The following is a 26,849-nucleotide window of genomic DNA, read 5'->3' on the forward strand; positions in this document are numbered from 1 at the left end:
ACTCTGCAGGTCCATTGGAAAAAAAATCCATTCAAAAGCCGACGGAATACATTTGATGGAATACATTTTTCCAGGCAGTTGCGGTATAATTTAGCATTATATTGTATTATTATATGTATTATTGTATGTATTATATTTAGAGCTGTCAGTTAAACGCGTTATTAACGGCGTTAACGCAAACCAAATTTAACGGCGTTAAATTTATTATCGCGCGATTAACGCTATTATTTTATAAAAAAAAAAATATATATATATATTTTTTTTTTTTCTTTGGCTCAAAACAAAGAAGCAGTAGCCTGACTGCTATGTTCAAATGACATTTGTTCAAAGCAGTCGTTTAATTGCACTATAGACTCTTTTTTTGTATCGTCCTGTTTTGATCAGTGTATATGCCAATGTTGTTATCAATAAAAAATCATTTGCACAAGGCAAGCCGATGCACTTCACCATGTTGATAAGAGAATTAAAATGAGAAGAATTATGGGACAAAAAAATCAAGGGATATTTAGCATAGAAAAAGAATTTGCGATTAATCGCGATTAATTAGAGTTAACTATGACATTAATGCGATTAATCACGATTAAATATTTTAATCGCTTGACAGCTCTAATTATATTATATTTAAGCAATAAGCCCCGAGAGGCCGTGCTTTATACTGTAGGCTAATCGAACAGCTAAGGGGATTTATTATACAGTACAAAGCACAGACTCGAGTGGCTTATTGCTTTTCTTAAACGGTTACTACGTTGATCTAGCAAGATTTCATTAAACAAAGGCACAGCAACGAAAAATGTAACGATATATTCATAGATAATCATTCTTCCGCCAAGAAATATATTCCCTCCATATGAATGTTTGCCATGTAACACCGTTTGCCATTGCTATGTTTAACAGTCCGATGTCATAAAAGAGCTTGGAAACGGGGGAAATGAAGCAGACATTGGACACGTTTCCAAAGTGACTGGGAGAATGTGGAAAAACTTGCCCTCGGAAGTACGCAAGGTTCTGTATGCACTAGCTGCTACCATCATTTCTTAATAAATAATGAAATGGACACAAGTATAAGCTTATTGTCACATGCATTAGGCAGCCGTGGCCTAATGTTTAAGGTGGACTTAACATCAGAGGGTTGTAAGTAGATAAAAGCGTCAGCTAAGTGTAATGTAATAATAATAATAATAATAGATTCACAAGTAAGATATGAAGTAAATTGATGTTGGTGTATGTATGTGTCTTGAGAGAGAAATTCAGTATTGTAGAAAAGGCAACAAATGCAAAGGCAAACCTTGATTTTTGATGTAGGCCTATATATTTATAGGATTGGAAAGACAAAGCCCAACAAGAGCGGAAGGACAGGGACACAGGGTTGGCAGAGCCAAATAAATGCCCCCAATCGTTAATCGTTGTTGTATTGTACGAATATTTTGTATTTATATCTTGAATTGCCGACTCTCTAAGTTCTTTCATTCCGTTTGTGTCTGCCATCATAGCCAGTCTTTGTGTCATCATAGTAACCATAGTTACCACGCTGTGATGTACGCGGTGTGTTTTGACGCAATACGTCATAGTCGGGCATCGACCCTTTCAGATGGCAACGACCGTATACGAAAGGGAAATCCGCGGCGGCGCGCCGCTGCTGTGTGAACGTGGGGGAAACACTGGTATTTACAAATGACATTATTAAATTGCATAATGAATGATCAATTGCATAATGTAATGGATTACATTATCACCTGAAAGCCGAGGCACAGTATTGCATTAAGTTGAACATCTTCATCCACATCTTTCCTTCATAATTATATGTCATATTTATACATCTTCCATTAGTGTGTTCTTGACTTTTAATTTTGCTCGGACCCCGTTATATTTTTATTCTTATATTTTCTAGTAACGTTGACAAAATTGCGTCACTATGTTGACGATCATATGGCATATTACCACGTGTAAGACAAAAATAAAACGGATTGGGTTCACTAGCTCTTTTGCGTCAAGGACACTATCTAATCACACCCGATTTCCTTTTGTGTCAACCTTCAGAGTTTTACATAAATACTCAAGAAAGCGGCATATAAAGTGAAAAAACTACGACTGTTTTCGTTGATAGACCAACCTATGTGAAAATAATCTTTCAAACCAATAGATGGCAGCGTTTCACTTCATGAACAAACAGAGCTCAACGGGATTCAGCGGAAAAAAGGGACATAGCGGAGATCTAAAGTCGTCTTTATTTGATGAGCAGTGACAGCTGATGCAATTAACGCAAAAAGCAAAACAGTATTAGTGTTCAGCAAGCAAATAACATTCAAGCAAATAACATTCAACTACACAAAGTACACACTTCTGTTTTGACCACAGGTTCACATTTATCAGGGCACTGATTAATACATTAAAAAGTAAGCAACCTTCCGATTATTATGTTGCAGAGGACTTCAACCTTTTTCCTCCAGGGACCTCTTGGCGGAGTGAGAAGTGTACGGCCAGTGGGCCCATAAAATATATATATTAAGCCATAAAGCCTTATCTATTAATGTATCCAACTTTGAAGCTTAGTTATAAGACAAGTAAAAAACCAATGAGTTCAAATCAATGGGTCAGACTCAAACTTTGGCACTGAACCTTATGTTTACTTGAACAGTACATGTAGGTTATGTTATGTACAATTAATTAATTGTATGTTTGTACTACGATTCATCAGCATATCTCAGTGGGAGGACTGACTCTGGTGAGAGACAAATAGCTTGTCTATTCCTGGGGAGAATGAGTTTCTGCATTTAGTTGTGACTAGCTTTAGGGGTCACAGACCTCGTTTAAGGCCACACTGTTGCGGTAACGTAGACTTACAACAACAGACTTACAAACTGTTTAGTTATTGTCTTCTAAAGGTCAATATGAAAGCTTGACTGTGCATAAATGTTTTTTTAAAGGAGAACCGTCACGCTTGGCTATTTTTTAATACAAGAGAGTAGACTACGGCTGCCATGTTGTGGTATAAATGGCAGTCTTCGACATCAACTCTGTTTCTGCCAAGAAAAAATGGATGCTTGGGCAAATGCCATTATTGGTCTGGGATCGATGGTCTGACCTTTTTCGTGGAAAGTTGCAGGCCGTGATTTTTTTTACAACATGTGAAATTTTAAGATAGGGTTCATAGACACATAATTAGCCGTGGTGAGCGTGCTGCCTGCATGCCATCTTTGGTCACGGGCTTGAGAACTCGCTCCTTTCGGCGGGGTCATTTCAGAAAACCGGCCCGTTCCCTTCAGACGTCTGAGACGTCGACCTGCTGTACCTGGACCTTGAGACCATCACGTCTCGGTGGATCCTGATCTTGGCCAGGTTGCCCCAGAACTTCTCCCCCACGATGGCATACAACACGGGGTTGATGCAGCAGTGGGCCAGAGCCAGCGAGAGTGTAACCCGCTCCGCCGTGTCCGCCGCCATCCTCGCCGTGCAGTCGTACTCCAGCAGGCCAATCCGCATCAGGGTGTCGGTGATCACCGCCAGGTGGTACGGCATCCAGCACAGCAGGAAGGCCCCCACCACCGCCATGATCACCCGCATGGCCCGGTGCTTCTTGAAGCTACGCGTGCGCAGGAGCCTGGCGATGGTGATGCCGTAGCACGTCACCATGACGACCAGCGGCAGCAGGAAGCCCACCACGTGGCGGAGCACCCGCGTGGCGACCTTCCACATCGAATTGCCGAACAAAGGCTCGGCGCAAGCCACCTTCTCCGTGGTCAGGACGAGGGCCTCTTTGACGAGTGCGGGCAGGGCCAGCAGCACGCCCAGGGCCCATATGGACGCACACGCGAAGCGACTGCAGTAGCGCTGTCGGTATACGCGTGTACTGGCGGCGCAGACGATAGTGAGGTAGCGGTCGATGCTGATGCACACCAGAAAGAGGATGCTGGTGTAGAAGTTGGCCTCCGTGATGAGGCTGACCAACTTGCACATGAAGTCACCGAAAATCCAAGTCTGGAAGCCGGCCTTGGTGGCCCAGAAGGGCAGCGTGAGGGCCAGCAGGAAGTCGGCGATGGTGAGGTGGAACAGATACACGTCCGACGGAGTCAGGACGCGCCAATTGACACAGATCACCAGCCCTACCAATATGTTGCCCGATACTGCCATGTGGAAAATAACAATGTATGTGAAACACAACAGCCTGGCCACTGTGGGAGAAATCTCAACATTACAGCTCAATGTGTTGGGGGCCGGCACGAAGGTGGTGTTGATGATGGTGCTATTGGTGTCATAATAATAATCCTCGAAGTTGAAGACGTTATTCATGTCTGTGGAGTGGACGGTTATATCGTTTTAGGATGACGATTTTGGAAAAAACATTATGAAGGCATTAATCAGCCTTGGCATATATTTATTACATGAATTGAAGGGACATCCTTCAGACCAATATATTCCAATTCATAGATCATTAACAATAAAAAGTAGGACTTATTTATTTAAAATAAACTCACCGCTGCAATTTTGGCATATGCTTCCCCAAAATCAACAGGTTGTGATGCCTTTCTGTCGTCAGTAGTTGCTGGTTCAGAAAAAAAAATGGATTGTGTCAATGTCTTGCATTAGCCAATAGGCAGCTCGACTAATGAGGCCGACATCCTTATCCAACCAAGAGCACACTGGTAAATAAACATGGCTCAACAAGTTCATAATCTTTTCAAAGACTTTTGTTTGTTTGTACATTCAGGTAACGTGTATTTATTGAATTAAAATAATTGTTAATACAGTTAGCATATCCAATAAGTTAGTCACTGTTCCCCTTATTTTATCTTTGCCGTGATCTTTTCGTCTGTGCTGTTTTGATAAATGAAAGAAAATAAAAGAATTGATCTTGCCATCAGTGTATGACCCAAAGTGAGAGTCTTGTTTTCCCCTGCTCTGGTGAAAGAATTGGGGCACCACATTGCAGTAAGTTCCCTGTTCAGCACCCGTTAAGTAAGATGTACTCTGAAGCAAGGTGTTCCGCTAAACATGCGTCTCTTTCAGGAACATGTCAGACAACACATTTCTCATTCCGATTTCCGTAACAGTCCAGCCTCTGTGGACATCAGGCATGATATTCTTTGACTAGTTGTAAAAAATACGAATAGTAACAAATTCAATGTGACAACTTTTCATTTAGTCAATTGAAGCACAGATATTAAGGTGCTTTTTACGAAGCGACTCACCTTGAGTTCAGAGGCAGTCCCACTGTATTGGTCTGGTTCCCAGGCTGGTCCTACTAGGTTATGGCAGAGCCTCTTGGGGGTGATGGTATAGATTCGGGGCCGGAAACCAGAGCTGCCATGGGAGGAGTGACGCCTTGTTTCCTGTTTCGTTACCAAGATATTACACAAAAGAAAACTTGGATGAAGCTTACAGAAGGGGATTTTAACAGGTGTATTTCTACAGTATTTTACAGTATTCCTCAATGAGCAGCTAGGGATTAGTGGGCATTTTGCCCAAAATGCCTAGAGTCTGCCAAAGACCGTGAACTGTGATCAACGGGGATTGAAGTGCAACACAGTATCACAGGCAGTGGTTCCCAACCTTTGACCAAAATGTTACCAAAAGTACCTCCTCATATGCAAATAGTAAAGTCAAAAATAAAGCAGTACAGCTGAGCACAGAGTTTTCACAGTTCATAAACAACTATTACTGCAGAAGGCCATGCAGTATGTCGTTTATTTAGCAAACCCAAATCCACACCAAAATTATATCAATGACAGTACAATGGAAAGCATATAATGTAAACACAAAGCAACACTATTTTTTAAATAATAACAGGCAATAATACAATGTTTACTACACACTACGCAATATTTTTTTCCATCATTCTAGATTTGTCTATTGTAGGTCTGTGTGTGTGGATGACGGCTGGTTGAAGCAGCCTCACCTGGCCGATTCTGATTGTACTGTGGGGCTGGGTGAGGCTGCACACCTGTTGCCCATTGCAATGGCGGCTGGTGAATTTTATTATAGGGGGGGCAGAAAGTTTGTAAACCAAACCCCTGTAGGGGGGTCTTGGGCCCTCCTCCCCCCGAATTTATTTGCCTTGTAGAATTCAGCAAGGTTAAGAGTGCAAATACATCAATAATAATTGGGAATTACCGGTATACACAAGTAAACATTCTCTCTCTGTCTCTATCTGTATGTGTGTTTGTGAGAGAGTGAGAGTGACAGAATGTGATTCTAAAAGGGGTGAGTGTGTTACGGACAATCTATTGTGTTGGTAACTTCACTCATAAATCTATCTACAGTTAAGTATGCATTTATACAAATACGATAAAATATCTATATAAAATGTGCAACCTTTTATGTGTGGTTGTTCAAGACACACTGAAGGCATGATGCCACCATAGGTTTGCAGAGAACTATTTACAATATGCACACTGAAGGCATGATGCCACCATAGGTTTGCAGAGAACTATATACAATATACACACTGAAGGCATGATGCCACCATAGGTTTGCAGAGAACTATATACAATATACACACTGAAGGCATGATGCCACCATAGGTTCGCAGAGAACTACATACAATATGCACACTGAAGGCATGATGCCACCATAGGTTTGCAGAGAACCATATACAATATATTTCATTTCCATTTTTTCTGAATTGGATCGTCGACTAAAAGGAACTTCTTTGAGAGACGAAATGGAATTGCGCTCATTTGCAGCCATGTTGAAATCAGCAAGTGACTGGATCGAAGATATCCCTTCGCACTCTTTGTTCAGTTACGTATGACGCAAGCACGTTAGGGCGAGTCCCAAATCCCCATTGAAAATGCATTGAAGGCTCAATTTCCGAAAAAAAAAGTTTTAACATTAGAGTCAACGGAGAAGGCTTGGGCGATTTTCCACGTCGATGAATTCGCCCATAGAGGCGGGACCATTTGAAACGCGACTTGAATCTGACGATTCTGATTGGACAATGACAGATAATAGGTTTAGGACACTGAAAACTACTTTTGCCGTGATAGAATAAAAAAAAAAAAAAAATCCTCTTTCTCCCAGTTGGTAGTGCGTCGCCCAAATCGCCCCTATACACCATCCGCCCCTGGCCCATTGAGTAATCAGTGTACACAGGTTAAACCAGCCATCACCACACACACTCAGGGAGATCTCCTGCATGGCAGTGGAGCACCCTTGCCATGTTCATTACCGACAACTCTAACAACGAACTGCGAGTGTGTGGTTGCTAAAATGCTAACGTCAAAGCTAACGTCACAGCTAATATCAGAGCTAATGGTGTGATCCAGATGCCTCGGACACCAGCCTTTTGAGTTGCACTTGTGACATCATTTCCGGTCTCGGGCGTTCCCGTTCGTTTTTGTGATTGTGTCACAAAATTGGCAAGTTGTTGTTTACTGTTATCAACATTAGCCTCTTTAGTAAACCAGCTCGAAAACAAACAACACGACTTTACATTGTATTGCACCTACAGCAAGACCGTGCAATGCATAAATAGGTGACCAGAATAAAGTGGGAATGTAATCAAGTGTGTAAGAGCATTTAAAATCAACATTAAAATGACCGTGGTACAAATGCAAAAAAAATAAATGGACTTGGTACAAAGACCCATGATATCATCATGGGGACACTCATCAAATTTGGTGACCTATGACATCTAGGGGGCGCTGTAAATAATGAAGATGTGTTTCAACTCCTCTCTCTTCACATGAGCATATTTCAAACTTATTGTCAATGTCTGGTGATACTGTCAGACCAATCCATATAGCCAATCCATTGCTAAAGCCACACACCCCAGCTCGATCCCTCCGCTCAACTACTGTGGGAGAAATTAACCATTACTTTTATATTAACTATGAGTATTATCAGGCCTATATACATCAGGCATAAACATTAATGGTGGAATGTAGAGAAACCACACCTGGACCCAGAGTAATGGCCTGATAAGGCACCAAGGACTTTGGGGCCCAGACTACTGACATCCTCCCATTTTTAGATTAACTACAGGAGATGAGCACATACGTAAGGGAATGTAAGGCCATTTTGAACATATACCAGGAAGGTCATATATTACATGCATGACAGCTCAGGTCTTGGTGGGGATAAGAGGGACTGGGATCGGAGCCGCAGTCAGTGTGTCTTTTGCAAAACCACATGCTCGGCTCTGTTGTACCTATTTTGTGGGTAACAATAAAGTCTCTGTCATTACTTTTTCCGGACTCCCCGATTTCTATTGCTCATAGCTAGTTGAAGTAAATTAGATAAGTTGTTAACAAAAATTGCAACTACACTACCTCAGCTGGACGTCTGGTACCGCCATCGCTAAGAGCTAGCAAAGGCCGTTCAGCAAAGTCACAACTTTTCTCGGTTTTGGGACCTCAGTGGTGGAACGAGCTCCCTGCCGCTCTCAGGACCGCAGAGTCGCTCACTATCTTCCGAAAAAGACTCAAGACTCACCTGTTCAGGGTCCACCTCGACACTGCATAGCTACCCTCCCCCTTCTGGCCACCATTGTAAACTGTATTGTATTGTATTGTATTATTGTATTATAGTACTTAACTGTGTAGCAACTGCAGTAGCTGCTATCATTGCTGTAACACAGGGATTTGGTTAGCCTAGCGATTGTTGTACTTGCACTTGGTTCTATGAACATCCTTTCTGTACCGACAGCGATATATTGATGCACTTCTTATGACAAATGTACTTATTGTAAGTCGCTTTGGATAAAAGCGTCTGCTAAATGCCCTGAATGTAATAAATTATTTCTCATGGAAACGTTGTCAAAAATCAATGGTACATATCCACAGGCCATAAAATCTGTACAATCTTCATGAAACTTGCCCGATATGATCTTCAGACCAAGTTGAACAAATGCGTCAAAGAGCTTTTTCAAATTCAAAACCGTTTGGCCGTGACAGCCAATCAAATTTGACGGTGAAGCTTCCAAACAGGAAGTAAGCCCATTTCTCAGCAACTCTTTAACATATCATAGCCAAACTTGCCAAACAGGAAGTAAGCCAATTTTTCAGCAGCCATTTGACACATCATAAACAAACTGGGTACAAAGACCCATGAAATCATCATGGGGACACTCATCAAATTGACGTCACCTTTGACCTGGAGATCAAAGGTGACCTTTGACCTCTAGGGCGCTGTAATAAATGAAGATGTGTTTTAACTTCTCAATTAACCTCAGGGGGACATCACACAGGAAGTGGGCTCATATCTCTGCAAGGCATTCATTTATCTGAACCAAATTTGGCTCATAGTTTATGATCTATCCTGATGATGCTCAAATAATGGTGACCTTTGACGTCTAGGGGGCCCTGTATTTAATGAAGATGTGTTTTAACTCGTCTCTCTTCACATGAGTATATTTCAAACTTATTCTCAATGTCTGGTGATAATGTCAGACCAATCTATATGGCTAATAAATTATTTCTCATGGAAACATCAGAATTTAGCCGCCATGTTGAAAGTTGTCAAAATCAATAGTACTGTAGCGTCACAGGGTTTGGGAGGAAGGGGCGGGACTTCTGAGAGGGGGTTCCTTGGGGTTTACTTCCGGGCGGGAGTTTTCGGGTGTTGTAGTTTTCCGGTTGAGCTGTGCCTGCCTGTCCGATTGTGGAATCTAATAAACCGGCTAACAAGCTTTCTTCGCTCACTACCTCACCTGTGGTCATTACACTGGTGTCAGAAGTGAACAAACGACGGGAGTGGGTGGAGAGGTGTTCGCCCAAGCGGAAGGCTACTTTGGATTTACTTCGCGGTCGGGCTACAGCGTTAGTTTCAGTGTGTCGGTTAGTTCACGTCGGTCATGTCTTTTCCGAAAGTGAAAGAGGAGGAGGTGGAGCGGGAGACTGGCGCGTTCGGATGGACAGAGGACGCGTATGAGGAGTTTCGCAGAGCTTCCAGAGAGGGGTTGAGAGAAGCTGCATGGAAGCTGGCGGCCGACGCAGGGCTGTCTTCTCTTCCCGCGCGCCCGGAGCGGGAGCCCGCGGCTCGGGATGTAAACAGACATGGCGGCGCCCATGTTCCAGTTGCCACCTCCCATGTCCCAGTCTCCGCCGTTTCGGTTAAGACGCCTAAGTACTCCGGTAGGTCTGACTGGGAGGCGTTTCATGCTCAATTTGAACTGCTGGCTGACGCTGGGGGATGGACAGTAGAGGCTAAAGCATTGCAGCTGGCTTTGTGCCTCACAGACGACGCGTTGTCGTGCCTGCTGCTGCTTTCACCGGGGGAGAGACGGGATTACGGAGCTTTAGTGGGGGCCTTGCAGAGGCGGTTTGGACAATGTGTGAAGCCGGAGCTCCTTCGTAATGAGCTTGGTGACCGCTGCAGGAAGCCGGGGGAGTCGCTGAGGGTGTTGGCTAATGACATTGAGAGCCTGACACGTAGGGCATATGCACACATGCCCCCCAGCGTACAGAGTAAGCTGGCACGGGACCAGTTCATCAGAACCCTCCTTCCTCTGGAGCTGCGGGTTCAAGTGCAATTACAGCACCCAATTTCTCTTCAGTCAGCTTTGGAGATGGCCGTGGAGAGGGAAATCGTGTGGGGCGCGGTTGCTGAGGGGGGCCCAAGAGAAAGTTATCCGGCAGGGGGAGCAGCCCGGGGCCCGGCGGCAGAGGAAAAGCCGGCGTGGGCGACAGAAATTACGGAACTGATAAGGGCCGTATCACTGCAGCCGTCACGCATTCGACAGCGTCCCGACCAAAGAGTCTGCTGGGGGTGTGGCCAACCTGGACATTTGGTCAAAGATTGCCCCACTTCACGCGCGGGTGGGGAAACGCCTCAAGGCCCGCACAGGGGGGGATGTGCGGGCCTTAAACAATTCTTCCCCCGCTCCCCCCGCCCCAGCTGTTCCAGAAACGGAGGGGCCACGTCATCACAGGCTGGGGAGCCAAGACCCACTTCCCCCAGAAGCAGACGTCATCGAAGCTTCTAGGACGGCGGTGGTGGTGGGTCGACTCGGTGATGGGGATTCATGCTATGTTCTTGTGGCCGTGGAGGGGGTGCCGTGTTCGGCCCTGGTGGATACCGGTTCATCAGTGACTGTGCTCAGACCAGACGTGTGCCCGGAGTGGATTCGGTTGAAGCCCACTGTCGTGCAGCGGCACACGGCCACAGGGGGGCTGGCCCCGATGAAAGGTACAGGGCTACTTACGTTGACTCTGGGGGGAAAGGACGTACGTCACCCAGTGTGGGTAGCAGCGGTGCAGGACCCATGTATTCTGGGCTTTGACTTTTTGAAGGCCACAGGTTATCGACTGGATCTGGACGGGGGCACGGTGAGCTTCCGAGGGGGGCCTGTGATCGCTTTGTTGCCCACTGGCTCAGGTTCAAAACTCAAGACAGCGTTCTGCACGGGCCGGGGTTTGTGGCAGTTCCAAGTCCTTAGTTTTGGACTGTGTAACACTCCAGCCACCTTCGCCCGCCTGATGGACCGGGTTTTGTCAGGCATCCCCCGCCAACAGTGCCTGGTATACCTGGACGATATCCTGGCGCATGGCAGCTCCTTTGACTCCGCCCTCGAGTCCCTGCGGCGGGTGCTGGAACGGATCCGTGCAGTGGGCCTGAAGCTGCACCCAGATAAGTGTCACTTTATGCGCAGAGAGGTACAGTTCTTGGGTCACACAGTTGGGGGGGAGGGCATCAGCACAATGGAAGCGAAAGTGCAGGCGGTTGCAGACTGGCCCACCCCGGCTAATCAGAGGCAGCTCAAGAGCTTCCTGGGCCTGGTTTCCTGTTACCGGAAGTTTGTGCGGGGTTTTTCATGTTTGGCTGCTCCTCTTTACAGGCTACTACAAAAGGACAGTGTCTTCCTGTGGACTGAGCAGTGCCAGGGGGCGTTCACCAGCCTTCAGCGTGCCCTGAGCGAGTCCCCCGTGCTGGCCCCAGCTGACCCCTCGCTGCCGTTCATGCTGGACACCGATGCTAGTGGCATCGGGGTGGGAGGGGTGCTCTCCCAAGTGGGGCTTGATGGAGAGAGAGTGGTGGCGTACTTTAGCCGGGCCTTTAACAAGGCGGAGCGGCGTTATTGTGTTACCCGCAGCTCTTGGCCGTAGTGCTCTCCATCCGTCACTTCAGGTACTACCTCTGCGGCCTGCCTTTTACAGTGAGGACCGACCACTCAGCTCTCCAGTGGCTCATGACCTTCAAAGAGCCGGAAGGGCAGGTGGCCAGGTGGTTGGAGGAACTCCAGGCCTACGTCTTCAAAGTGGAACACCGGGCTGGAGCACGACACACCAACGCCGACGCACTCTCTTGGTGGCCCTGCGCTGCCGAGGGGTGACGCTGCTGCGAGAGGAAGGAGGCCCGTGAGAGAGAGCTGCGGGCAGAGGAGGGGGGATGCGCCGCGGTGCAGCAGTTGGAGGTCGTCTGCCGAGGGTTGGAGACCATAGATCGAGGCGATTGGAGAAAGCAGCAGTAGCATGATACCGACCTTCAGCCGGTGTTGCAGTGGGTGAAAGCGCAGCGAAAACCAGACCCTGCGGCTCCATGCCACCGTGGGAGGAGGTGGCCGCCCTCTCCAGAGATGTCAAGGGACTGTGGGCCAAGTTCGGGGCCCTGCGCCTCTGCCGGGCGTGCTGCAGCAGGCCTGGAAGGAGCCGGCCACGGGCGAAGAGAGGTGGCAGGTTGTGGTTCTCAAGGGCCTACAGGGGGCAGTGCTCGAGGCCATGCATGGAGCCGCAGGGTCAGGTCACTTTGGGGTTGCTAAGACCCTCCGACGCCAACGCCAGGGTTTTTACTGGGGCTGGTCCCGGAGGGATGTCGAGAACTTTTGCCGGCGGTGTGACCCCTGCACCGCACGGAAGGGCCCCACCGGGCGCTCACATGCTCCCCTTCAGCAGTTTCTGGTGGGCGCACCTATGGAGAGGGTGGCGGTGGATGTGGAGGGGCCGCTGCCACGCCAGACCGTGGCAACCACTAGGTTCTCACGGCCATCGACTACTTCTCCAAGTGGCCCGAAGCCTATGCCATCCCCGATCAAGAAGCTGAGACTGTGGCCGACGCCCTGTTGGAGGGCATGTTCAGCCGTTTTGGGGTGCCAGAGACTTTGCATAGCGACCAGGGGAGAAACTTTGAGTCCCGGGTGTTCTCCGCTATGTGTGAGCGCCTGGGCATTCATAATACCCGCACCACTCCCCAGAGGCCGCAGAGTGATGGACTGGTGGAGCGCTTCCACCGCACCATGGGCCAACAGCTGGCCATCCTCACCTCCCAGCACCAGAGAGACTGGGATAACCACCTTCCCCTGGTTCTCATGGCTTGGCGCACCGCCGTGCAGGAGTCTACATCATGCACGCCGTCCCTTCTCATGCTGGGAAGGGAGGTTCGTACCCCGGCGGAGTTAGCGTTCGGTCGTCCACCGGATGCCCCAGACGGTTCCCCTGGCCCTGAGTATGCCAGGAGACTCCAAGACCGCCTGGAGTCGGCCCACCTATTTGCCCAGGAGCAACAGCAGAGGGCAGGGGTGAGGCAGAAAATAAATTACGACATAAAAAGCAAAGGCCGGCATTTCCAGGCGGGAGAGCTAGTTTGGGTGTTCAGTCCCCAAAGGAAGAAGGGGAGATGTCCTAAACTGGACAGTCCTTGGGTGGGCCCCTGTCGAGTTCTGGAGAGGCTGGGTGAGGTGGTGTACCGGTTGCACCTACCACCTAAAGGAAGAAGGGTGGCTCTACACAGAGACAGACTGGCTCCGTACCAAGGGGGTGCCTCCCCACTGGCCCAGGGGGGTCCCGTTACCCCTCGCTGCCGCCCTGCCGCCTCAAAGCCCACCCCCCCGGCAACAACGGCAGGGCCTCGGTCTGACGCCTTTCCCCCAGCTGCCGGGGATAACCGGCCCTCCCCTGTATCCGATACCCTTTGCCCCCCATCCCCCCTTCCCCTCCCAGGTGCTAAAGGCCCCGTACCCTTTACACCGGAGTCCCGGGGAGGGGGTTCTCGACGGCCCAGGGGGCCACCAGGGCACTTAAAAGACTTTGTTTGCTATCTGTAGGATGAGTTTAGTAATGTTGTTCAGCGTTGTTCCTGTTGTTATGTGGGAGGGGGTTGAAGCACGTTATGTTAAAAAGAAGTTACGTTATTCTGAGGGCTGTGTGTTTGTTTGTTTTTCTGTGATTCCTCAGGGCGAGGAACTTTGTGAAGGGGGGGTAATGTAGCGTCACAGGGTTTGGGAGGAAGGGGTGGGACTTCTGAGAGGGGGTTCCTGGGGGTTTACTTCCGGGCGGGAGTTTTCAGGTGTTGTAGTTTTCCGGTTGAGCTGTGCCTGCCTGTCCGATTGTGGAATCTAATAAACCGGCTAACAAGCTTTCTTCGCTCACTACCTCGCCTGTGGTCATTACAGTACATATCCACAGGCCACATATTCCGTACAATCTTCATGAAACTTGCCCGATATGATCTTCAGACCAAGTTGAACAAATGCGTCAAACATCTTTTTCAAATTCAAAACATTTTGGCCGTGACAGCCAATCAAATTTGACGGTGAAGCCGCCAAACAGGAAGTAAGCCCATTTCTCAGTAACTCTTTAACATATCATAGCCAAACTTGCCAAACAGGAAGCAAGCCAACTTTTCAGCAGCCCTTTGAAATATCATAAACAAACTTGGTACAAAGACCCATGACATCATCATGGGGACATTCATCAAATTGACGTCACCTTTGACCTAGAGATCAAAGGTGATCTTTGACCAGTAGGGCGCTGTACTAAATGTGATGTGTTTTGTAAACATTACAATGTACATTACAAAACAAATACAATGTAGACATTGTATTATGGCTTGTTATTATTTCAAAAATAGTATTGCTTTGTGTTTTTATATTATATGCTTTTCATTGTACTGTCATCGATATCATTTTGGTGTGGATTTGGGTTTGCTAAATAAACACATTGGGAGCATACACATGACATACTGCATGGCCTTCTGCAGTAATAGTTGTTTTTGAACTATGTGAGATCTCTGTGCTCAGCTGTACTGCTTTATCTTTGCATATGAGGAGGTACTTGAAAGGTCTTGATGAACATTTTGGTCAAAAGTTGGGAACCACTGCCTGTGATACTGTGTTGCACTTGCAGGATAGTTCACAGGCAGTTGTGTTCGATCCCCATTGATCACAGTTCACGGTCTTTGGCAGACTCTAGGCATCTTGGGCAAAATGTCCACTGATCCCTAGCTGCTCATTGAGAAATACTGTAAAATACTTTAGAAATACACTTGTTAAAATCCCCTTCTGTAAGCTTCATCCAAGTTTTCTTTTGTGTAATATCTTGGTAACGAAACAGGAAACAAGGTGTCACTCCACCCATGGCAGCTCTGGTTTCCGGCCCTGAATCTATACCATCTCCCCCAAGAGGCTCTGCCATAACCTAGTAGGACCAGCCTGGGAACCAGACCAATACAGTGGTTCTGCCTCTGAACTCATGGTGAGTCGCTTGGCTCATAGTTTAGGACTCTATCTTGATGATGCCCAAATAATGGTGACCTTTGACTTCTAGGGGGCACTGTAATTAATTATGATGTGTTTTAACTCCTCTCTCTTCACATGAGTAGGTTTCAAACCTTTGTCAATGTCTAGTAATACTGTCAAACCAATCCATATGGCTAATAAATTATTTCTCATGGAAACATCAGAATTTAGCCGCCATGTTGAAAGTTGTCAAAATCAATAGTACATATCCACAGGCCACAAATTCCGTACAATCTTCATGAAACTTGCCCGATATGATCTTCAGACCAAGTTGAACAAATGCGTCAAACATCTTTTTCAAATTCAAAACATTTTGGCCGTGACAGCCAATCAAATTTGACGGTGAAGCTGCCAAACAGGAAGTAAGCCCATTTCTCAGTAACTCTTTAATATATCATAGCCAAACTTGCCAAACAGGAAGCAAGCCAACTTTTCAGCAGCCCTTTGAAATATCATAAACAAACTTGGTACAAAGACCCATGACATCATCATGGGGACACTCATCAAATTGACGTCACCTTTGACCTAGATATCAAAGGTGATCTTTGACCAGTAGGGCGCAGTACTAAATGTTATGTGTTTTAACTCCTGCTCCTTCAAAGAAAAAATTGAGCGGTGTGTAGTAAACATTGTATTATGGCTTGTTATTAATTCAAAAATAGTATTGCTTTGTGTTTACATTATATGCTTTCCATTGTACTGTCATCGATACAATTTTGGTGTGGATTTGGGTTTGCTAAATAAACACATTGGGAGCATACACATGACATACTGCATGGCCTTCTGCAGTAATAGTTGTTTTTGAACTCGGTGAGATCTCTGTGCTCAGCTGTACTGCTTTATCTTTTTCTTCACTATTTGCATATGAGGAGGTACTTGAAAGGTCTTGATGAACATTTTATGGAGTTAGAATCCTGCAAAAAACCCCGCACACACGCAAAACGTGTTTTGCTCACGCATAACGATTCACACGCACACAAAACGTGTTTTACTCACGCACAATGATTCACACACACGCTCAGTGTGGTTTGCAAATACAAAACATCATTCACAAACTAATGCATTTTGCTTCAGAAACAAATACAGTATGTTTTACACAAAGTACAAAAATAAATCCTTCAAGTACACAAAACAATTCTACAAGTACGGAACACGAAAGCTGCGCGTGGATCGGAATGCATTTGCGCACGGATCGGAATGCATTTGCGCACGGATCAGCAAGGCGGAAAATTTGTGCCAAAAGTCACGTGACAAATAAATGTCCTGTGATTCACACTACACAACGGCCGGTGGCGCTGTTGAGTCAGTTTAAGGCCACCAGGACGATCTTTTTTCTCCCCAAAATCTTTATTTGATGCCGGCCAACCGTGTGTGGATTCTATGGAAAGCCAAGAAGGCCACTAACTGGCCCTAGAATGGCGCGGTAAAAGTGCTAAACCGCACGGAAACCGCACGGAAACCGTACGGAATCCTTGCGGCTTGGCAGGAACAACGCCACGTGTTGTTTTGTAGTGTGAATCACAGGACATTTGTTTGTCACGTAACTTTTGGCACTAATTTTCCGCCTTGCTGATCCGTGCGCAAATGCATTCCGATCCACGCGCAGCTTTCGTGTTCCGTACTTGTAGAATTGTTTTGTGTACTTGAAGGATTTTTTCTGAAGCAAAATGCATTAGTTTGTGAATGATGTTTTGTATTTGCAAACCACACTGAGCGTGTGTGTGAATCATTGTGCGTGAGTAAAACACGTTTTGTGTGCGTGTGAATCGTTATGCGTGAGCAAAACACGTTTTGCGTGTGTGCGGGGTTTTTGCATGATTCTAACTCCATAACATTTTGGTCAAAGGTTGAGAACCACTGCCTGTGATACTATGTTGCACTTGCAGGATAGTTCACAGGCAGTTGTGTTCGATCCCCATTGATCACAGTTCACGGTCTTTGGCAAACTCTAGGCATCTTGGGCAAAATGTCCACTAATCCCTAGCTGCTCATTGAGAAATACTGTAAAATACTTTAGAAATACACTTGTTAAAATCCCCTTCTGTAAGCTTCATCCAAGTTTTCTTTTGTGTAATATCTTGGTAACGAAACAGATAACAAGGTGTCACTCCACCCATGGCAGCTCTGGTTTCCGGCCCTGAATCTATACAATCTCCCCCAAGAGGCTCTGCCATAACCTAGTAGGACCAGCCTGGGAACCAGACCAATACAGTGGTTCTGCCTCTGAACTCATGGTGAGTCGCTTGGCTCATAGTTTATGACTCTATCCTGATGATGCCCAAATAATGGTAACCTTTGACTTCTAGGGGGCACTGTAATTAATTATGATGTGTTTTAACTCCTCTCTCTTCACATGAGTAGGTTTCAAACTTATTGTCATTGTCTGGTGATACTGTCAGACCAATCCATGTGGCTAATAAATTATTTCTCATGGAAACATCAGAATTTAGCCGCCATGTTGAAAGTTGTCAAAATCAATAGTACATATCCACAGGCCACAAATTCCTTACAATCTTCATGAAACTTGCCCGATATGATCTTCAGACCAAGTTGAACAAATGCATCAAACATCTTTTTCAAATTCAAAACATTTTGGCCGTGACAGCCAATCAAATTTGACGGTGAAGCCGCCAAACAGGAAGTAAGCCCATTTCTCAGTAACTCTTTAACATATCATAGCCAAACTTGCCAAACAGGAAGCAAGCCAACTTTTCAGCAGCCCTTTGAAATATCATAAACAAACTTGGTACAAAGACCCATGACATCATCATGGGGACATTCATCAAATTGACGTCACCTTTGACCTAGAGATCAAAGGTGATCTTTGACCAGTAGGGCGCTGTACTAAATGTGATGTGTTTTGTAAACATTACAATGTACATTACAAAACAAATACAATGTAGACATTGTATTATGGCTTGTTATTATTTCAAAAATAGTATTGCTTTGTGTTTACATTATATGCTTTTCATTGTACTGTCATCGATATCATTTTGGTGTGGATTTGGGTTTGCTAAATAAACACATTGGGAGCATACACATGACATACTGCATGGCCTTCTGCAGTAATAGTTGTTTTTGAACTATGTGAGATCTCTGTGCTCAGCTGTACTGCTTTATCTTTGCATATGAGGAGGTACTTCAAAGGTCTTGATGAACATTTTGGTCAAAAGTTGGGAACCACTGCCTGTGATACTGTGTTGCACTTGCAGGATAGTTCTCAGGCAGTTGTGTTCGATCCCCATTGATCACAGTTCACGGTCTTTGGCAGACTCTAGGCATCTTGGGCAAAATGCCCACTAAACCCTAGCTGATCATTGAGGAATACTGTAAAATACTTTAGAAATACACTTGTTAAAATCCCCTTCTGTAAGCTTCATCCAAGTTTTCTTTTGTGTAATATCTTGGTAACGAAACAGGTAACAAGGTGTCACTCCACCCATGGCAGCTCTGGTTTCCAGCCCTGAATCTATACCATCTCCCCCAAGAGGCTCTGCCATAACCTAGTAGGACCAGCCTGGGAACCAGACCAATACAGTGGTTCTGCCTCTGAACTCATGGTGAGTCGCTTGGCTCATAGTTTATGACTCTATCCTGGTGATGCCCAAATAATGGTGACCTTTGACTTCTAGGGGGCACTGTAATTAATTATGATGTGTTTTAACTCCTCTCTCTTCACATGAGTAGGTTTCAAACTTATTGTCAATGTCTGGTGATACTGTCAGACCAATCCATATGGCTAATAAATTATTTCCCATGGAAACATCAGAATTTAGCCACCATGTTGAAAGTTGTCAAAATCAATAGTACATATCCATAGGCCACAAATTCTGCACAATCTTCATGAAACCTGCCCGATATGATCTTCAGACCAAGTTGAACAAATGCGTCAAACATCTTTTTCAAATTCAAAACATTTTGGCCGTCACAGCCAATCAAATTTGACGGTGAAGCCGCCAAACAGGAAGTAAGCCCATTTCTCAGTAACTCTTTAACATATCATAGCCAAACTTGCCAAACAGGAAGCAAGCCAATTTTTCAGCAGCCCTTTGAAATATAATAAATAAAATTTGTACAAAGACCCTTGACATCATCAGGGGGACACTCATTGAATTAACGTCACCTTTGACCTAGAGATTAAAGGTGACCTTTGACCTCTAGGGCGCTGTAATGAATGAAGATGTGTTTTAACTCCTCCTTTAACCTCAGGGGGACATCAAACAGGAAGTGAGCTCATATCTCTGGAAGGCTTTCATGTTCCGACCCAAACTTGGCTCATAGTCTTATGACTCTATCCTGATGATGCCCAAATAATGGTGACATTTGACCTCTAGGGGGGCATTAAAACCACACCAAGTGTGATAATTTCTGAGTCTATCTTTTATTTTTTGATGTGAAACTTGTTGAAAGTGCTGAAGTGCCGTGTGTCTGTTGCTGTGGCTATTCTGCTTGCAGATGAGTTGTGTTACCTTGCAACGACGTGCACGATCAACGCATCAAACGACCGCAGAATACGTATGGCAACCCTTATCCGTAGGCGGATGCGTTGTTAGCAGCAAATCTATTCCAGCCATTACAAAGCAACTTCAGTGTGTTTCCATTGTGATAACCATTTGCCAATAGCTTTCATTGTAAGTGAAATTACGGAGACGGTCATCATGTAGCCACTTAACGAATTATGTCTGTCCACCAAAATTTGTTTATGGAGTCATATTCTGCTTGGCCCCCTCATTGCTGCTCGCAGCTATATTCTTCTTTGGCAGATCCTTCATGAACCAGCTCCAGAACGCAAGCCCGTTTACCTTGTGTCTCTGTTAGAATAGTGCGTGCATTAAAGGAGCATTTCACCGGTGGAGGCATGAATATGTATTGAAATTGGGTCCTATATGTAGTCGAATAATAAAATAAAATTCTATTTTGGTGCCGTCTTGACGAGAAAAGGCAGAAAGTGACTTTTTGGCGCTTGTGGATTGAAGACAACAATTCCCACCATGCACAGCTTCGCTGGCGGCCACTCCCGCTGATCATCTCCGCCTATCGGACACCTCCTTGTTCCATCTACTAATGGAACAAATCAGCGTGGAGCTTGACCCGACGTCACTGGCAGAGAGTAGTGACGCTTGCACAGAATTATACGGCCGACATCTTTCTTTATTCTGGGTGGAAATAGTAACATAGTTACGCCATTAAATGCGTTTATGTAAACATTTTTAGCGAGAAATGTGCATTTTACTTTCATAATGTTCGCTCGTTGAATGTGAAGGATGTTTGGTTTGATAGTTATGACGAAGAGGGAACGCTCCATTCACTTGCATGGACAGCGTCTCTGGTTGCTAAGCAACCTCAACGTCTTGGCGGACTATCTGCTGATCAACACTACGAATGCTGGAAACACACCAGACACACCATGTGAAGTAATTTAACCCGATTATTGTTATTTATATCCGAGATTATTTAATCGAACCCGATCTAAACTCTATCATGCACCCAAACACGGCGGCGTTTGGGTTTCCTACCTCGGACTCCTAAATCCAGCGCAGCCACAGGCGCGTTGGCGCGTTGAACCATTTTTGTGATACACAATGATCAAGTTCCAAGCGTCAAGTTAAGCACGTTACACGCATTTGGTGTGGCCGTAGCATTATGCGGTTTCACCCAAAAAAACGGCTTTGTGTGGACGGGGCCAAGAAGGCGAACATCACGTCACCAAGTCACCAAGACGGGGAGACAGCGCCAGGCGACTTACGCCACTATCTGCCAATGGATCGTGGATGCATGGGCTGATATAACAGTCTCAACTGTGGTCCAAGCTTTCACAAAGGCAGGAATAATCACTGAACTGCCAGGCAACAGCGGCGACACTGACTCGGATAATGACGAGAGGGATCCGGGCATGTTGGATGCCGTACTCGCCCAACTGTTCAATTCGGACACACAAGAATTCGAGGGATTCGTAGACGGGGAATGAACTGAAAAAGTGAGCTTATTATTAAGAGATATTGATATTGATCAGATATTGATGAGATATTGTTAATATGCACATTAACGTTTGAACATCGTTACCATGGGAGTGACCGGAGTTGTCAGAACGCTTAATAAAGTTTGACTTTATCTGACTGTTTTGTTGACATTCCCTTTAGCACAGCTCGGTCTAGTCGATGCATAACGCAACCCCAGTCAAACGTTTGACTGCAGTATCTTCTATTCTATGCGCCTTATAATCCGGTGCGCCCTATATATGAAAACAGTTCTAAAATAGGCCATTCATTAAAGGTGCGCCTTATAATCCGGTGTACCTTATAATGCAGAAAATACGGTAGTCCTCGTTTGTATTTCTTTCGAAATGGTGAACTTTTGCATGGAGCCATCTTCTATGTCAGATCCAGTACCCTCCGCCAATGTACTTCAGTTTTATCAACAGCCTCTGTTATCTTAGCTTCAGACGCTGTGGATGTTAGTTTCTGCTGGTGATGTCCCACCCACTGGCACTGCTCTAATAGGTCTGTAGCGTCAGTGGGTCCCACCCCCTAGAGGGGGGTTGGACTAGTGGTTGTAGTCTTACGAGAATCATCCCCTCTTACACTTCCTATTTTCTTGTACGCAAAAATCGTCATATTGCGTCATTGAAAACAGGAAGTGTTGGAGATCGATACGGATCTCTCCAGTCTCTCCAGAAAATAAGGGAATGATGCTAGACCATTCAAAAATATGCGGGGGGTTCTAAAAATACAAAGCTTATGTGAAATGGGTGAAGTTGCCCTTTAAGTGCCAGGACATACAACATACAATGGTGGCCAGAAGGGGCTGGGTAGCTATGCAGAGTCGAGGTGAACTCTGAACAGGTGAGTTTTGAGTCTTTTGCAGAAGCTGGTGAGCGGCTCTGCGATCCTGACATCGGCAGGGAGCTCGTTCCACCACTGAGGTCCCAAAACAGAGAAAAGTTGTGACTTTGTTGATCGACCTTTGCTTGCTCTTAGCGATGGCGGTACTAAACGTCCAGCTGAGGTAGTTGAGCGGAGGGATCGAGCTGGGGTGTGTGGTTTTACCAATGCTTGGAGGTAGGAAGGGGCAGTTCCATCAACTGCCTTGTATGCCAGCACCATCATCTTGAATCTGATGCGAGCTACTACAGGGAGCCAGTGGAGGTCCCGGAAGAGGGGGGTCACATGGGAGAACTTCGGTAGGTTGTACACGAGGCGTGCTGCCGCATTCTGGATGCGCTGCAAAAGTTTAATCGCAGAGGCAGGGAGTCCAGCCAAGAGCGAGTTGCAGTAGTCGAGGCGGAAGATGACCAGTGATTGGACTAGAAGCTGAGCTGCTTCCCTTGTGAGGAAAGGCCGGATCCTGCGGATGTTGTAAAGTGCAAATTTGCAGGATGGGGCCACCGCAGTGATGTTTGCGGTGCAGCATAACTGATTGTCCAGTACCACACCGAGGTTTCTGGCAGTTGGAGAAGGAGATACAGTGATGTTCTCAAGTCAATTCAATTCAATTCAATTCAATTCAATTCAATTCAATTCAGTTCAATTCAATTTTATTTGTATAGCCCTTAATCACCATTACAGTCTCAAAGGGCTTAACAGGCCAAATATTTGTGACACCCCCCTTTACCCATGCCCCCACACGGGCAAGAAAAAACTCCCTTGAATCAGCAGGGAAGAAATCTTGAGAAGAAACGCAGTGTAGGGGATCCCTTCTTCCAGGGATGGTCAGGAGTGCAATGGGTGCCACAATTGACATACAGGTAAATACATGCACATCATATTAAAATGGTGATGGGGTTCTGGCCGGTTATCCATGAGGAGAGTCCAGGCATCCAGTCCAGTACCCGCAACACGCTAGAACAGACAGAATAGTGAATTAGAACGGAAAAGTACATAGTGGGAATGTATAATGTAATAAGAAAAGCACAAGCAAACAGAGTAGTCTTCACTCTCGCATCAGTTGTTTTCACACTCCAAATGCAAGATTGTAGAGGTAGGTTTTGAGCTTCCCTTTGAATAGCTCCACAGAGTCAGCTTCCCTGATCGCTGATGGCAGCCTATTCCATAAAAAAGGGGCTCGATAGGCAAACGCTCTCTGTCCAGCCGATTTCTTTTTAACCTTCGGCAGTGAAAGAAGGCCAGCTCCCGAAGACCGGAGAGACCGAGAAGGACTATAAGGAATGATCAGGTCCTTCAAGTACGATGGAGATAATCCATGCAAGGCTTTATAGGTTAACAATAGCACCTTAAAGTCTGATCTGAAAGTTATTGGTAGCCAGTGTAGAGAGGCGAGAATAGGTGTAATATGATCAAACTTTCTCGTTCTGGTCAGCAGTCTAGCTGCCGCATTGTGTACCAGCTGTAGACTTTTTGTGGTAGAGTTCGGTAATCCCGAGAACAATGCATTGCAATAGTCCAGTCTTGACGAAACAAATGCATGAATCAGTGTCTCTGCATCCACTGCGGATAACATTGGTCTGATTCTTTTACACCTCGAGACGTTCATCAACAAACGTCAGCTGGTCAATCTTTCCCTGGCATTAGGAGGAGCTCACTCTTGCTGAGGTTAAGCCTCAGGTGATGGGCAGTTGTCCAAGTGCTGACGTCTGCCAGACATTCAGATATGTGTGTTGCTATCAGGGCTTTGTCAGATGAGTGTCGATTCGTCAGGTAGGATGTGAACCAGGAAAGGGCAGATTCAGCAATGCCAAGTTCAGCAAGAGTGGCAAGGAGGATCTGGTGGTACACCATGTCAAATGCTGTGGACAGGTCGAGGAGAATGAGAACCGATGAGAGGGACGAGGCTCTGGCAGCAGGGAGGGACTCTGTGCTCGAAGGCACGCCCCCTTTTTGTCTTCATCTTTCGAAAATCTGAGAGTAGGCCGAGAGCAGTGATGAGGCTCTCAACAAAATGGCTGCGCCCGTGAAGAGATTTTTTTTTTTTTGTATTTGTACCACGAAGGTCATTTTAATGTCTATTTTAAATGCTCCTACACACTTGATTACATTGCTAATTTATTCCGGTCAACAATATATACATGGCAAGGTCTTGCTGTGCGTGCAATATAATGTAAAGTTGTGTTGTTTGTTTTCGGGCTTGTGTGCTACAGAGGCTAATGTAGCAAACAATAAATAACGACTAGCCAATTTCATGCCACAATCACAAAGACGAACAGGAATGCTATGAATGCTACGACACCGGACGTCGAACATGCAACTCGGAAGACTGGCTTCCGAGGATTCAGGAACACACCAATAGAACACTAGTGCCGTGTTCCAATATCATACTATCCGTACTTACTAGTCTTAGTTTGAGTGGTAGGGCGTTCCAATTCAGATCGGGCGAAAATAAGTGTACTGAAAGGACCCGGATGCGGTCAAATCGCAAAGTGTGGATCGATGTACACTTTTCGTACTCAACGGCAACGTAGCGGAAGAGGGCTGAGCCAAAGTCGGCGCATTTTCCACATAGCCTGCATTAATTTAGTCATTTTGCAGTTTTTATAGCTTTTATTGCTTTTTATAGCTGCTAGGCGTAAAGAGTTCGCCGTTCAAAGCAGGATGTTTATTACGGGGGAGGAGCCGCGGCGGCAGTCGTGACCGTAATATCCGGTTAGTGCACCACAGAGTATTCGATTTGGAACAACACTGGCATCTGAAAATTAGCTCACATAGTGAGTACTGATAGTGTACTACATTTAAGTGTACACATGGAACGGAAGTATGGATATTGGAACACGGCGCTGCTGGCCAATGGAGTCGAACGTCCGCACTGGCGGCCATCTTGCCACAGTCAGCTCCTCTCCCATAACATTGTGTTGGTAGTGGTACATGCAGGCTACTTTTTAAATAACCATAACTCGCTCAATTGTCAACCGAACTTCAAAGGGTTTGGTTTGTTATAAACGTCAGAGATGTAGTTTGGACACTGCATACTTATGAATAATTATGTTACGTTCTAAAAAAATACAATAATGTTCTAAAATAGGTACAAGATTATAACCACGCTAATAATGTTGGTAAGAAACCAAACCGTTTGTAAATCCGTCAAGGTTTCAGCGAGATAAGAGTTTGTGCAGATCACTGACTGACCACAGATTCCAGGTTACATGCTGCCATTCCAACATGCTTCCATTCCGACGTGCTGCCAGTCCGATATGCCGCTATTCAGACATGCCCCCATTCCGAAACCTTTTAGTACCGCCATTCCGACAGTCTATCAATCAGTGGCGCCAACTTCAGGTCAACATCGGGGGAACATAAATATTTTGTTCAAATGGGTTCAACCAAAAAGTAGCCGTTTCTTTATCTGTAATTTATTTGATCAATTCCACATTTTGGTTGTGATGATGTATGAAATAACCCATTCCATCAATTGACGACCGCATTTTACAAGTGTGTTACGAGTGGCCGGGCGTGCACTTATTTAAGATGCCCTGGGAATGTATAAACATTCTATGAAATTTAAAACTGGATCATTTAGTCGTTTGAGTTGGATTTAAACTCAATGCAGGACCACTACTGGAGTGGATTGGACGAATATGGGAACGAAATTAATTGTTTGGAGTGCAGCAGCAGACCGAATGGGCGCAGTTGTGTCGAACACGTGCTGAGCGACTCCCAGCTGATCAAAACTCTAACCCGCAAGTCTGAGCTACCAAGAGTTTCTAAATCTCTCCACTTCTCTGTAGACTGTTAGGGCACGTGCCCACTACATGCGTCCGTTGACTGATGTGGGAAGGCATGGCTGACTGATGGGGGAGTAGTCTTTGCAGAGGCATTTTTCAACTTCTTGACTGAGCCGAAGGCTCCAACGGAACGGACGGATCCACAATGCATTGCGCGTCCGTCCCCATTAAAGTCAATGGGGATCACGCAACGGACGCATGTAGTGGGCACGGGGCGTTATGGTCAAATCCACGCGGCCTGTGTGAAGTGGGCGGAGCCGGTGTGACGTATTAGCCTCGGCTTCCTCACTTGTCTGAGGTGCTTCCTTATGTGGATGGAGCAGCTATTGCAGCCTTCAGTAAGGTCCTGCTCCCCTTGTGGCTATGTATAGTATTTACGGCTTATTTGTTTGGTCCTGCTTCCTAGTGGTTATGTGAGGGTAATACAGCTTGTGTGTTTGATCTGCTTCCTAGAGGCTATGGGGGGGCAGCTTATGTTCTTAAATACGTAACAGGTTGAACCAAAAAGTAGCCGTTTCTTTACCTGTAATTTATTTGATTAATTCCACATTTTGGTTGTGATGATGTATAAAATAACCCATTCCATCAATTGACGACCGCATTTTACAAGTGCGTTACGAGTGGCCGGGCATGCACTTATTTAACATGCCCTGGGAATGTATGAATATTCTATGAAATTTAAAACTGGACCATTTATTCGTTAGAGTTGGATTTCAACTCAATGCAGGA

The 26,849-nt window shown here is 45.8% G+C and overlaps 1 protein-coding gene and 1 long non-coding RNA gene across 2 annotated transcripts; one reads left to right on the forward strand and one right to left on the reverse strand.

The window, feature by feature from the left end:
• Positions 1 to 2,206: 2,206 nt before the first annotated feature.
• LOC115542249 (C-X-C chemokine receptor type 2) lies at positions 2,207 to 5,302 on the reverse strand. The gene is made up of 3 exons (XM_030354424.1): positions 5,187 to 5,302; positions 4,473 to 4,540; positions 2,207 to 4,289 (listed from the first exon to the last, which is right to left on the reverse strand). Exon 3 carries the CDS (start codon positions 4,285 to 4,287, stop codon positions 3,238 to 3,240), a length of 1,050 nt encoding a protein of 349 aa, XP_030210284.1. The 5' UTR covers positions 4,288 to 4,289; positions 4,473 to 4,540; positions 5,187 to 5,302; the 3' UTR covers positions 2,207 to 3,237.
• Positions 5,303 to 15,319: 10,017 nt separating this feature from the next.
• LOC115541571 (uncharacterized) lies at positions 15,320 to 19,061 on the forward strand. The gene is made up of 3 exons (XR_003976382.1): positions 15,320 to 15,404; positions 17,542 to 17,682; positions 18,868 to 19,061. It is a non-coding gene; the product is annotated as an uncharacterized LOC115541571 (long non-coding RNA).
• The last annotated feature ends 7,788 nt before the right edge of the window (positions 19,062 to 26,849 follow it).

The sequence above is a fragment of the Gadus morhua genome, chromosome 4 (genome assembly GCF_902167405.1).
Source record: "Gadus morhua chromosome 4, gadMor3.0, whole genome shotgun sequence".
Lineage (NCBI taxonomy): Eukaryota > Metazoa > Chordata > Actinopteri > Gadiformes > Gadidae > Gadus > Gadus morhua.

Bases quoted from the DNA above. Each gene is read 5' to 3' on its own strand.
- LOC115542249 (XM_030354424.1), bottom strand. From the start codon at position 4,287: ATGAATAACGTCTTCAACTTCGAGGATTATTATTATGACACCAATAGC.